At 37.9% G+C, this 15098-nt stretch overlaps 1 protein-coding gene across 7 annotated transcripts in view; it reads right to left on the reverse strand.

Moving 5' to 3' along the window:
• Nucleotides 1–3221: 3221 nt before the first annotated feature.
• The window catches only part of FAT1 (FAT atypical cadherin 1), a 147843-nt gene continuing 135966 nt past the window's right edge, over nt 3222–15098 (reverse strand). For 3 of the 7 annotated variants that reach the window (XM_037897665.2, XM_007062678.4, XM_043546118.1), the window contains 8 exons: nt 14113–14575; nt 13585–13738; nt 13187–13297; nt 11142–11773; nt 10668–10805; nt 8324–8383; nt 5741–5776; nt 3222–4701 (listed from right to left, as the gene is read on the reverse strand). In XM_037897665.2, coding sequence (XP_037753593.1) covers nt 4076–4701; nt 5741–5776; nt 8324–8383; nt 10668–10805; nt 11142–11773; nt 13187–13297; nt 13585–13738; nt 14113–14575 — 2220 coding nt within the window. In that variant the 3' untranslated portion in view covers nt 3222–4075. The other 4 variants (XR_006290766.1, XM_037897666.2, XM_037897667.2 and 1 more) reach the window with 4 other exon arrangements.

Genomic DNA, 15098 nt, shown 5'->3' on the forward strand with positions numbered 1-15098 from the left:
TTGCATTCCTCAACGTATTCACTGTATTTTTAATGATAACAAGTTTGATCAGAACCATCACACTCAAAACAGGCAATAGATTCTGGCACTCATGACAAGGCAGCATGTACTGAATTTCTTCTCTACTGTTAGAGGGCAGGCTAACTCTTCACCCTCCCAAATAATTTTACAGCACATCATCTTCTCTGCTCTTGATCTCTCCCTTCCCTTAAATCAGGGGTTCTCAAACTTCTTTGCATCAAGACCCACTTCTGACTGCAGGACCCAGGAGGGGGACCCAAGCCTGAGCCCTCCCAAGCTCCACCACGCCAGGCGGGGGTGGGGCCAAAGCTGAAGCCCAAGACCTTCAGCCCCAGGCTGGGAGCCTGTAACCTGAGTCCCACCACCCAGGGCTTCAGCCCTGGCCGGTGGTGCTTGGGATTCGGCCCCAGCAAGTCTAATGCCACCCATGGTGACCCCATTAAAACAGGGTTGCAACCCACTTTGGTGTCCCTACCCACAGTTTGAGAAACTCTGCTTTAAATAAATTACCAGTATAATGCCCTTTTGTCTGTAAAAGACAATCAGTGGGTAGAATACTTTGCCTAATAATATAGTCATTGTAAAGTTATTAGAGGTATTCAATCTGAGATTAGGTAAGTATATGGAAAGTAGAATATAGAGTTGGTCCTCATTGATGCAAGGAATTGAACCAGAGTTGAATGCCTTGCATCACTTGAGAGTAACTCTACGCTATCCTTTATTTTTTTTATACACTTACCTTTTACAAATGACATCGACTGCACTGTGATTCCATTCATTCATTCCATTCATTTTCTACTGCTGTCCATTTTTCACAAACCATAATTAAAAGTTTGGGTTTTTTTAGTCTCAAAATTTACAGCAGTTTTCTTCATAGACTAAAAAGCTTGATTGACTTTCAGGTTTTCCCAACTTGGTTGATTTAGATGTAAATTTAATTTCAGTTAAAGCACAAACCCGTTGAATAAAAATGTATGCTCCCGTTTATATCAACCCTTTGATCTTGCTCACCATTTTTGTTCTGTTTCAGTTGTTTAAGAAAATGTCAGTCTAGTATATTAGACAGATTGTCACCTCTCCCTTCTACTGGGGTCATGCCAATTAGGAAGCAGCTTTAGTTTGCGCAGAATTATGTTTTCCTCACACTGACAGGGTCCCATGCTGGTTAACTTTCAACGTTGAATCCTACAGAGAACCAACCACTAAGCAATCCTGAGCAAAAACTGTCACTGGTTTTACCATTAATAGGACAGTCAGGGACTGACCCAAAATACTGGCCCAGTTTATTAAAGATTGCACCAGTAAACTTCCCAATCAGCTTCTCAACACAAGATTTATTAAACAACTCTAAGCCATTTAATTAACAGATGCTTTTATTAACAATGTTATTTGAAATAATTGTTATATCACAGTTCTTTTCTCATGGGAAGAGATGTAAAGGAAAAAGGCCATCTGATCCAACATCCCAGTCCTTTATTTGATTTATCTTAATCTCAGTCTCCTGCTTTTTCACTATGTCACACAAAAAATCTACTATAATTCTCGTTTATTTACACTTTCAACTGCAATTGCATTGTATTACAGTGTAAATTATTCCATGATAAATAACCTTTGCATATAATATTGCTATATTCCATATTTACTAATGAGTTCCTAAATTTTCAAATGATGTTCATTAGATTTTGAAAGCCTCACCCCCATGGGATACAATTTATGTCCATAATTTACGTGTATATTTTCTAAAACCTCCATAAGGTCACCTTGAAGTCTCTTCTTTTCCAACATGATCTTTATTACCCTAAACTGCATCCTATGTATGGACCCAACCCAACACACTGCAATCATTGATTGGAAAGACTCCCATTTACTTCAATAAGAATTCAGGCAAACCCCATGGCAATAAGATCCTGTGTAGTGCTGTGTATTGCAGTGACCAATACACCACTTAACATTCCAATGAAATGTAACAAGTGGTTTGTACAATAATAGCATCACCGTCTCTTGTTTTGCATTTCATCCCTGTTTGCGTTTTTGACTACAGCACGGCATTGGGCTGATAGTTTTATTTATGTGTTTTTACATTTCCCTTTCATTTGCCCATCTTATACGTATGGTAGTGAGTGGTATTATCTCTGACAGCACGGTTATGTAAGGCCAGATTGCAACATTTAGTCACTACCTCATGTTGGCAAAGGTGTAGAGCTGCACTGTCCCAATGCTCGCTGGCACACAGGGGAGTGTGCAGGCATATCATCTATGGGGATAGTGCAGCCAACTTCCCTCTGTTCACCAGGCCAGGAGCAGAGCGGGGTACTTTGGCCCAGCCCCTTCCCCACTTCCTTAAGTGTGGATTGAGCCCCTTGGGGTACATGGAGGGAAGGTTCCTTGTGCAAGGGGCAGAGAAGCATCTTGCTTCCTCTCCCCACCTGTGCACCTATTCTGTACCAGAAACAACTGGCCCTTCTGTTTTTCAAACTCCTTTCTAGTTCTATAAACAAACACAGAGCAATAAATAAATAAGTTCAAACAAGGTAGCTGGTTCTACCATGGCACATTTCTTTCCTTGCAGACATTTTATATTTATCAAAGTCAAATATTTTGAGCCAACTATGATGCAATAATGAATATTTCAGTAGTAGATTTTTTCTTCAGTGACATAGCGCTTAACACAGCAGGGTCTGCAGGAAATAACACTGGAACATCAAACAGTGGAAGTGAATTAGCAGAAAAGAAAACAAAATAACCAAAAAGTAGATGCACTCTTTTGGCAACACCTGTAAGAAGTTGCATGTATGATACAGGAAAAAAGTTGCTTGTGAAAAATACTTAGCAATCTTCCAAAGCTTTTTATATGTATTTTTTGCTGTGGGTTTAAATGCTTCACAATGTAGACATTTGGTAATTCAATTACTTCAAATCTGTTTTCAAAAGAAAATGTGAACTAGTGAGAAGGCTACTTAAGTTTTGTACCTATGTTTATTCATACCAGCCAGATTTCTTTTGAAAAGCAAAACAAAAACAGTAAGGAGCCGCACACTCCCATCTAGTGGGCATCTGACATAACTGCAGTTTGATTTTTGAAGAAGGAAAATGTGTTGCTTGGAGCCAATATTATACAGTACAAAATAAAGAGAGAGTTCAAAAAAGCTGCACTGAATGTCTTGCCCTTTTTTGTATAATACATAACAGATACACAGAGGAAAGCTAAAGTATTTTATTAATAATTTATTGTCAGTAAGAAAGACTGGCTAATGGTAGTTTTCAGTAGAAACCTTTACAAGACCATTGCATCACAAATATACAGACACTATAAAACCTGTGTCGTGGTGGGTTTGGTTCTAAACAGGTATGCAGAGGGTCCCCAACACACTTTCCAAGAAGGGGAAAATGTTTACAATTCTAAAATACAGCAACCCCTTTAAGACATTTCCATATATCTGACCCAGAAAATATCAGATCTCGTCTAACCTATGTACAGCTGGAATCACATGAACATGCTGAAATCCTTATAATGAAATGCCAAACCTCAGAGGGAAGAAAAGATCAAACAAACATACAGTGAAGCCCTGATTATAATAATAGTCAGGGTGCTAGTTTAATGGCACACTAACACCACTAGATTCAGTGGAAAATAAATTCACAAAATATCTACAAAATCTAGTTAAAACTATTAAAATCAAAACTGTACATAAAATTTACAAAAAAGATTGGAGAAAATTAATTTGCATTAGAACTATATAAATACATGTATCATGCTAACATGGTGAAGTGGTATGTGGTTTGTTTTTTTTAAAATTTCTTTAACAGACAAAGTAAGTACAAAAAACACTTTCAGAAATGGCACAGCCAATGGAAACCTTTGATCTGTCCAATTACAGTAGGTCAGGAAATGGAAATAGGCTAATATGTTGAAATGAGCTGCATGATCCAGTGCAGCCATGCCAGTTTTAGCTCACTAAACAAAAGCGGTCAAGCACTGCTGCTAAGGAAAAAAAAGCTCCTCGAGAATCCTTAAAATTCATTAAAGCCTAGGCACTTTTGTTGAGCGTGAGTGTCAGACTTCTGTATGTTGTTGGGAATCAAGTGGAGGAATTGTCACGTCTTCAAAGTGGCCATCATCTCCACTCTCATAGTCACTCATCATTACCTCAGACCCCATTTCACAGCATGCTGACACATCGGAGCACGAAGCCGTGGAAGTGTACACAGACAGGGACATGTTGTCTACAGTGGGTGCTTCGAAGTCTCTATTGTACCCTAAAGTGTAAGGAGCATAAGGTTCTCTATAATTACTGTTGACTCCACTGGTTGTGTTCTGAGGTTCTGACATATCTGCTGGGTAGTGATGGGGAAGGTATTGATTAAGGTTGAACCTCTGCCTGCTTCTTGTAGAAGAACCCAAGCTGCTCACCGCTGGCATGTCTCTGGGTGGCTGTATTGATTCAAACTGGTCACTGTATTCCGGTGGTAATGGTGGGAGCTCATCAGGTGCAGGAAAGTCATCAGGTGGAGGTGGGAAATCGCTTTCTATGTCATAGCCTCCAGGATAGTAATCTGTATCAATGGCATTTGGATCTGTGTAAAGGGGAGCTGGCTCTTCAACCACCTCATAATTCGGGTACTCCTGGATACCGGGCAGTTCAACACTTGGCATCCAATCTGATGTATCCCAGTGATAACCTGCAGTGTGAAGTGTTTTTTTTTTTTTTTTTTAAAAAAGCAGTATTAGTATTTTGCCCTCAAAGTATACTTGTACTGGAAAATCAACACACTGTACTGAAGACAACATGACCACTAGTAATAAGGACATAACTTATGTTAATTACTTCTGGAGCAATCTGCTCCTGGTTTCACAAAGACATTTAACACAAAACAACTTTATAGTACGCCATGCATTAGATATTTCATTATTTTGCCCACATTTAGAGTGTTAATATTTTGGACATCTCTCCAAAAGTGGGAGGTGCTGCAGTTCACATATGAGATGTACTGACACCACAATGGTATACAATCATTCTTTTGGTAAAAAAAAAAAAAAAAAAATAACCAAAACACCCTCCCTGAGGAACCTAAATTCCTGTGGATCAACATTTGTTTTGTAGTTACTGATTACACTAATATCAGTAGTCTTTTTTCCTATGAATATATATATTTAGCATATATAAACCTTGTGTTTCCTACTAAGGGTAGTAATCTATGTTTGGTAAAGTATATAGACTGTTTAAAGTAACTTTACCATTCTACTTAAGATTAACATACTGATTCCACTAATTACTGTCCTTCAACCCTATGACTTTTTCATTAATGGAATCCTGCAGCATATAATTATTACACATATGTAAAACCTTTTCATCTCAATTAGTAAAGACATTTGCATTCAAACATAAAAACAAAATCACAAGATTAAATTTATCATGCATAAATAACAGAACTGCTCCCTGTTTGTAAGCTTTTTTTCTGAGTAAGTATAAAATGCTCCATTAGAGACTGGAAGCCAAACTAGTATCAACGGTGGAAAAGACCACTCAGTTTAAAGCCTTTTTACTTTTCAAATAGGCACTAAAAAGGAAAAATGTTACAGGATCTAAATAAGATGCAAAGTCTAGCAAATAAATAGTAATTACTGCAAACAAATACACAGCAAACAACTGAAGGTGAGTATTAAAACCAAATATTAACAAAGTTAAGTGAATATCAATGAACAACATGCAGAAGTCACCTCTTGAATTGCTGAGGTCAGGAACAGCAAAAGACTCTTTAGATGGCAAAGTGAGAAGAAAAAAGGAGAAAACATTTGAATTAGGAATCAAATAGGTGAACTAATGTGAAGGCACACAAATAACAGCTGTACAGCATGTGCTGCTTCTGATGGACATGCTACGCTCCCTTATTTTTCTCTATTATAATATTGGGGAGGGCAAATCTGCCATTAAGGGCATGTCTACACAGCAAAGACACCTGTGGCTGGCCGGTGTCAGATGACTTGGGCTTGCGGGACTCAGACAAAGGGGCTGTTTAATTGATTTCAGGTGTTGGTGTTTGGACTCCAGCTGCAGAACAGGCTCTGGAACCTTCCCACACTGCAGGGTCCTAGAACCCAGGCTCCAGCCTGAGCCCAACCTGAGTGCAACTGAACAGCTCCTTAAGCCTGAGCCCCATGAGGCCAAGTCAGCTGGCTCGGGCCAGCTGCAGGTTTATAATTGCAGTATAGACCTACCCTAAGTTACACCTGTGCAACCAATGTAATGGGTTACTGGGGTAACAGAGTGCAAAATTTGCTTCCTGTCCTGTTGAATCTAGAAGGGCTGGAGTGCCTACCTTGGAGAAACGGATTATGAGAACATGGGGAAAGAGAGAATTAATAGAAATTTAGAGACTTCTCAAGATACTGCTGAGCAAAGGCAAAAATCAGTCCTTGCTTAGGCAAAACTCCCATTAAAGTAATTTTTGGGAGTTTTGACTGAATAAGGGTGGCAGGATTTGGCCTGATAATTGCTTCTTTGTTTTGCATGGTTTTATATATAGTTCTTCTTACAAACAGCTCTGGGTTTTCTTTTTAAGCACAAGTCTACCACTAAATGCAGAGAGAAGATGTACATTTGCAGGGTGTTTGGTGAAGCTTCAGGGTAGTTAAAATATCAACCCAGGGAAAATATTAAATGATTAAAAATAAAAACCTGAGTCTCTGAAGAATTGTTTTAAAGGATACTAAATGTCTGCATCTCTCCATCTTATCTTGATACTTGATGACTGTTCAGATCACTTGTAACTCCCAATAAAAATCCCACAAACATCAATTTTTCTCATTTCTAACCATTAGAACCACAGAAAATTGCATTAATTTAATTTTTTCAAAGGTTTCTTCCCACCCATTCTTACAACCCTGCCCATTATATGCGGAATACACTGTAATTTTGAAAACCTTTGATCAAGCACTGGAAAAGTATACTAGTGAAATGTTTTCCTGGCACTTGTAATTAGAAGGGGAAGTCTTTGCTTTAATCTACTTGCCCTTCCGTTTATATATTTACTATAAATACTACACAGTACTTAGTTTTTATATGGCAATAATTCAAATGGCAGCCACAGCTACAATAAACAATTTTATATTCTAGAGGTGGCTTCACTCTGAACAAGGGTTTAACTGATAAATGCTTTCTAGGAAAGCGTAATACTTCCTTTCAAATTAAGGAATATGGAATAATCAGAGGGGCAGGAATAAACTTTTTCTCAGTAGCTGATCCCTGGATTCTATTTCAGCCCAATGCCTAAATCAGCCTCTGCAAATCCATGGAGGGGATGGGAAGGAATGGGCTATTTGCATTGCATTGGATCCTCTGGCCTCACCCCTCCTCTGGCCTGCTGAAGGCAACAGGTCTGGAATGGCATTCCATGCAGTACATAGGGTATGCATTCCTGCATGGACTTGACTATCTAGTCCCTACCTCGACTATCCAGCTCTCACACCAGAAATACCTTGGTTTTGCATGTAGGGGGACCTCCACAGCCACAAAGCAAGGGCCTGGGATTTGATCCACAGTCAATATTTTGAGCACATCATTTTATAAGGAAAGCAGTCTTTGTGTTACAGATTCTCAATATACCAAAGAGTCTGACAGACTCATTGGCAAAGTTTTGTATCTTCTGGAGATTACTGAGCGTAAATAATTACATTATTGAAAGTTGTGTTTGTGTGCGAGGATGAGAGTAGGGGCTGTGCACTGGCCCAGATCCAAAGACCACTAATGTCAGTAGTCTGATTCTCACAGACTTCAAAGGGCTTTGAATCAAGCCCATTGTGCCTAAGGCAGGCAAAATGCCAACTGGAATGCACGAGTCCCACCGCTCCCCTTTACTTGGTGCAATGTGTGCCAAATCCCCTCACTGCTGGCCCAGCTCTGTTACGTGGTTTTGAAGGACAACTAGCCCATGGCAGCCTTCTCTTCCCACCCTGTCTACATGCTAGAGCCTTATGTAACAAGCCTATAAGGACTACGATTGTGCCTGACCCGCTGCACAGGTATTTGTGCAGAGGAGGCACCTCCGAAAAAACAGGCCAAATTTTGTTAGGTGCCTAAATTTAAGCACTCACATTTGCAAAATTGTAAATACATTTTATATATCTGTACTGAGAATATACACAACACACAGGAAAACAGACGCTACTAAAAATACACACATTTTCTGATCAGTAAACAACATTTCATAATTGCCCATCTACTTTACTACCACATTACTACAAGACAAAAACATGCAATATTCTGCCAAAGCAGTAAATAAAAAAGTGAAAACACATATATACCTTCTTTTTCCACCGAGTCAACAACAGCATTGACAAGGTGTATTACAGTCACTATGGAAGCTTGTAAATGGTATGGAAGGAGCAAATTAAAACAAACCTATAGTTAGTATCAATTTAAACAGCATACACGTATATAAAGACATCACAATAAAAATAAGTTTTCAGTGCTTTACTACCTTAACAAATAACAATGTAATATTAAATTATATATATAGTCTTTAATTTATTCTTCTGTATAAAGGCAATTTGATACCATAATTAGACCTGAAACCCAAATAATTTATGCACAAGCACAGGGTTCCTTTGGTTAGATAGGAATTTCTGAAATGTTGGGTCACCAAATGACTTTAGCTGTGGTACTTACTCTAGAAAGATTATAAAATGGACTTTTCTAAAGGACACCAATGGGGAGGTTAAAGGTATTGAACTAGGGCTCCCATAATACATATATATATATATACATATACATATACATATATATACATATATTCCACTTTAAAACCAAAAATTGTTGGGGAATCTTCCAATGAAATGAGACTGAAATATAAAAGGATATAAAAGAGAACGAACAAGGAAAATACCAAGTATCTATATTTTACCTGAGCAATGTGTTTTTATTGTAGCAAGCTGCACTAGTAAGTTAAGTGGTCTTGTGCATAGCTGAATTTCAAAGGCCTTAGCACTTGCAATGCCAAATCAGTGTCACAATACTATTTTACTTAAAAAACAAACAAGAATATAAATGAAAACAAAAAGCTTACTAGACTGTTTGTGTGTGTGCACTCTCTCTGCCTAGGGAGGGGAAAAGGAACAGGAGAAAAAGGAAGTACTCTTGCAAAGTCAGATTCTACCTCATATACACATTATATATGGACTACTGTTCTGGCCAAAACTGTTCTAAACGAAGGTCCAAACTTGCCGTTGCTTCATGTCTAGAACTCCTACTCAAGCCAATGGGAGTTTTGTCTGCCTCAGTGGTTTAAAGTGGATTAAAGGTTAGTCTCTCCCCTATAACTACATTTTCACTGCCTTCATTTCTCCATGCAAGATATTACTTGACATATGGTACCTTTCACATCTACCTTTAACCATTCACTTTCCCATTAATATGTGATTGAAATTCTGGGGAAAGATATTTGGAAATTATGAGGTGAAGAGTGCTATTAATTCAACAGCAGCTTGCTTTTTAATGAAAACAGAAGTTTAAAAATATAATACCTGCTTACATATGTCTCAGCATTTTGCCAATAGACTGGATATCATTTTACTTTGATGAGCTCTTATATATACCACTGATACACACAACTTCACACTAATAAAAAGACAACATCATTCTACTTTGGTGAGAAGTAGAACTTACTTTGTTCCTAAGTAATTAAGGAAGCTCAAGTAGATACATAAACAGACATCTTAATTTAATCATTTTGGATTTGTTAACACAGGTAAGGTACTATCCATTTCGAAAACCGTGTTCAACCATTTTCCTTAACCTTGAAACTTTGTAAATAAAAATGATGTGTTCATATAAAAGCAAAAAGTGTCTGTAATTAGAACGAAAATAAAATTGAGTGAAAGCTTCCCAATTAGTAAAAAGCAAAGACTGAAAATTAAGTTCACTGAGTAATTTTTGGTTGCCCAGAGTCACCATCAAAATACCATTTACAATGATTATAGAATAACATTGGCATGTTTTTGATATACGGAGGTTTTGTATATATTCATATCTGATCACGACAAAAGCCAGATAATTACTACTATACTTCTACAGCAAAATCCCTTTTGCACAACTTCCTTCATTACTAATATAATCAAACTTACAAGCAGTCCCTTAAACTCTGCTCTCACTCAGTATTGATCTGATCCATATGGGAGCTGAGGCCGCAGCAAGAAAAAAAAAGGAAACAAATGAAACTGTAACACCAAAAAGTTTTACTGAAAGCTAAATGTCAAAGCTAAAACTACACTTGTGCAGAGGCTAATGTTTTATAGAGCAGATATGGATAAACTTGTAACCAATGATTACATATATCAAGAAACTTTTGTACTTCCTATCAACACCGAACACCTAATTCTGAATTTGTCATTGTTAGTATTTTACAGTGGAATAAATATTTTGTCAGGATACAATACTTAACATGAAATGTAATAAAATGTAAGGTGAAACACTTATTTAATTTTACAGGTTTAAGTAGCCTTCAGGAACTAACCAATAAAGTAAAGTATGTATTATATAAAATCTATCTATCTATGGATATAGATAACGATATACATGTATATGTGGTGATAGGCAGGGAGGGAACAAATGAGTGTGAGCAATAGGAAAGAATGATTAGGCATTACATACCATTGTCATCGCATGACTCTGACTGGAAGGAGCTAAGGGACTGGACCTCAGACATACTTTCTCTAGTGCTGTAAGGATGAGAGGCCTTTTCCTCCAGAGGCTTCTTTGAAAGGCAAGGATCAAGATCTACTACTTTAGCTGAAAGCAAAAAGAAACGTCACAAAATTAATGTACTCTGGATTGAACATCTTCATAAAAATAAATGCCCCTCAGCAGTCTGAAAGTATTTGTGACAAAACCTCAGAGCAAGAGGCAACTCCCATAACCAGTAAAATATATCCGTGTAAACTGTTCCTCGTACGTGATGCATCTTGTGTCCTGCTGTTTACAATAAAATCTAATGGACTCAATATTTTATCTTTGTGTAAAACACATCCATAAACTCATAGCCCTATATCAGTTCTACAGACTCAAACTCTGAATTCTAAATATAGTTGTACCACAAATATATTTTAACAAAAGAAGATTGCTTACTGTCATAATCAAAATCCCAGCTAGGTTTCTGAATTGAGTCACTGTCTGAAGGAGAGTTAGACGGAGGTGGGGGAGGCAAGTTAGGTGCCACACTGCAGACAGCCACTGCCTTTCGGTGGCCATGTACAGAATCTGGGTTAAAGGTACTAAACTCTGGATGCTCTGGGATGGTCGACCCCTCAAAAGAATTCCTATCAAGATTGTTCCTGGAGTCACTTGGAATGCTTGGAGTATAAGAAATGGGACGAACAGGCACCTGGGGTGGGATGTCTGAGTAAATGTTCTTATTCAGTTTTGAATCAAAATATGGTCTTTGCAAGAAAGCTGTTGTTGTTCCCAGGTGTTTATCTTCAGACTCTGGCTGGCGTTTCTTCTTTCTACTGATCAGTTTGCGGCAGAAAACAAAAATCCCAACTAATAATAAGATTCCTGCTATGAAAACAATAATTCCGATTACTTCTGCTAAGCTAATGTTCCAAGACGTTGAAACATATTTATTGAGAACAATCTCTGCACAATATTTTCCTCCAAATCCATGGCTACAATTGCAATGATATGAGCCATGTGTGTTCTCACAAAGGGCACCATTGAGACATGGGTTTTCTGTGCATTCATCAACATCAGTCAGGCACCTGCCAGAGTAGAGAAATAATAGTGAACATTGATGCTACTTAACTAATACTACATGAAACTCCTAGTACTCAGCAGTTGTAGGTTTGTTTTCTTTTTTAATATACGGAATTTACATTTTACTGAACAATTTCTATTATATTGTTTTCTTATGTGAGTCTGTATTTTGCAGAGTACAGATACCACTTTTATCTGAATTTTTTCACTGCTGTTTCCCTCCAAAATAATAAAAGGGGGAATCCATTTTACATTTTCCTAAAATATAAGCATTTCAAAGATGACAAGGCTGAGACACCAAATTTTCTTCACCATTTCTACCTTGTACCATCAATATATTATCTGAACTGCTTTGTCTATTTCCAAAGTAGATTCCGAGTCCCTAAATCCTTATCCCATAATGGGATCTACTGATGTGAACCCCTAAAGAATTCCACATAGGTACAGGTTTCTGAATAAGTGAATCCCACTGGAGGAGCTGGATCTTCAACTGTCAGCTTCATGCCTCCTTATATGTGTTGGGCATGTCACTTTAATTGATTGTGTCAAGATGAAAAACTATTTTATTTGGGCAAGATTTGGCCATCCTTATTTATGCTGAGCAGCACCTTATGCTGCAAATAGCAGGAGAACCCATGCTTGAGGTGGGATAGGGAAGTTCTAATGCTTTTTGCTGCCAAGCTGCTGCAAAATTATGTTTCTGAGCAATTTGCTCGGAAACAACTGAAATATAGTGTGAATAAGGAAAAAACATTGCCGGAGTTTACAGAATGAACTGCAAATGACATTTTCAATTTTCCATGAAGGCATAAGTTGATTAAAAACAGATTAGAACGAAACTGCCTCTTTTGATCCTGATACAAAAATGTTAGTGCTTCCTTATTTACAAATGTACAAACTGAAAATATTAACATACTGATGAGTCTTTCCTCCTCCCAAGAGGAAGGGAAATTAGGTCTATAAATTCAACACTAGCTGATATGAAAAAGACAGTCCTAAAAGAAATTCTCTTCTCTTAAGACAGTGTGGTTACAATGATCAAATGTGCAAAGAATACAGCTTCCAAATTTATGTTGTTTGCATTGTGATGTACTACTACGAGAGCTTTGAAGTTTTAATATTCTGGACAGTATTTGTCATGAAGGAATCCAGATACATCTCTAATGTGTATTTGAGTAAGATATAAACATTGTGCATACAAGGTAATCACCTATTTTAGAACTATTAAGGGTGGGAAATACTGAGCATAATTAAATCTGAGTGACATAATCCTCCTGCAATTTTTTTTTTCATTGTTACGAAATTCTAAGGGTTCTGGCCCAGGCTAAACGTTCTTATGTTTGTACGAATCAGCTATGTGCTAATAAAAGTAATGTTGCTAAAACTGTAAATATAACCAGATGTACAAAGCTACTAACCTTTCTCCACGAAAACCAGCCTCACACTCACAAACGGGCCCATCCAAACTATCAATACACTTGCCACTGTTTTTGCAAGGGTTATCTTTGCAATATGGACCCAACTGACACCTGGAAAGGGAAAAAAATGTATAAATTACTACTTCCCATAAGTGGTACAAACTACAGGCCTGATCCTGTAAGGTGTTGGGTGCCATCAACTTCATCTGACTTCAGTGGACACAAGGGTGTCCTCACAGGGTCAGGCCCTAAATAAGTAAATGGGAGAGGATATACAGATTCTTATTTATATTGTAGGACCCCAGAGGCATTCTTGTTACAGTACCACATTATACATTTATATGAAGAGTATAGTTATTGAATGTAATGACTGCATTTTTATAACAATGAAGACGTACCTCTGACCACTGTACTGTCCTCTGCACTGGCAGACAAAATCATCACTGACCGAAATACAAGTGCCACCATAAAGGCAAGGATTGGAGGCACATGGATTGACGCTCACTTCACAATGGGTTCCCATAAACAAAGCAGCACACTTGCAATAATAACCTAAAATCAAGCAAACACTGTATGAAAGGCATGCCTTTAGTGCATTCAAAGAATCTACCATTTCAAACTTACCGGGGGGGGGAGGAGGGAGGGAGAAGGAGCAGGGTTGGCAGTCAGTATCTCCTTTGAAGGGAAAGGAAGTCTAAATTCTCAAGTTTTTTAATCAGACAAATAGAAAAAACCAACATGAAATGGCATTTGGATGGAGACAATATTTGTTAATAGCAATATAAACAATTCCAGAACCCAAAACCACTCAACAACCCTCTTAGAAAAAATTTAAAAATTCCTCCGGGGGCATCTCCAGCTGGCCCAGGATCAGAGGATTGGAAAAGTGACTTAAAACAACCAGCAAAAGAATAAATAAAGCCTACCTCCATTGGGCAGTGGATTACATATGCCTCCATTCTGGCAAGGACTGCCTGAACAGCCTTCAGTAGCAGTCAGTAAACATCCAGGAGATACATCTACAGATTCTTCCATATGTGCATAATTCCGCGGTTTGCTGTTTAGTGGTAGCTCTTGCCCATTAAGTACAATGGAATCCATACATCCTCTGAAACCATTGCTGACCTGTGGACTCCTCCCATGCCTTGTACCTTGTTGCCGAACATGTCCACCAAAAAACACATGGTTATCTAGGTTTAGTGTTCTAAGCGTGCCAGGAGCAGTACCAGATGCAGTGTGTACCCTGTCTAGAACCAGCCGGGCATAGTTTCCATCCACTTCCAGAGACACTGAATGCCAATGACCATCATTAATCTGAATACTCTGAACTGAGACAATGCCAGGACCACTGCCACAGTCAAATTTATACTGTAGCCTCCCATGGTGAATCTATATAGGGGAAAAACAAAAACAGAATAAACACCAACATATCATTAGCTTTTATGTTACTCTGTGACAATCAACCAACATTGTCACCTTAAGCAAATATGCTAAATATTTATGCCAGTAGAGGTTTCCAATTATGTTAAAGAAATGACAAAGCATTATTAGATGTTCATACAGCAGGTTTATTGATGTTATATTTCAAACACATTCATGATGATGATGATGAATCATTGCGCATATGGCTCTTTGTCTGGCTTAATTAAAATGTGTGCACTTTACTTTGTCTTTATTCTTTCCTGTGGTAAAGGACATGACAGATTGTTTGAAGAACCAGGGTCTCCCTCTTCAATGTTCCCACTTGGGAGCTGTTTCAAGAATATATCTTAAATATCGTTTCTGTATGATATCTCAGTATATTTTAAAAAAGACTGATCCTTATTTTAAAGTTGATAGTTTTAGACAAATACCATCAGCTGCAACAAGAGCGAAGGATCAGTTTTATTAAAGAAAAGGAATTATTACACAT

This window comes from Chelonia mydas, chromosome 4, assembly GCF_015237465.2.
Source record: "Chelonia mydas isolate rCheMyd1 chromosome 4, rCheMyd1.pri.v2, whole genome shotgun sequence".
NCBI lineage: Eukaryota > Metazoa > Chordata > Testudines > Cheloniidae > Chelonia > Chelonia mydas.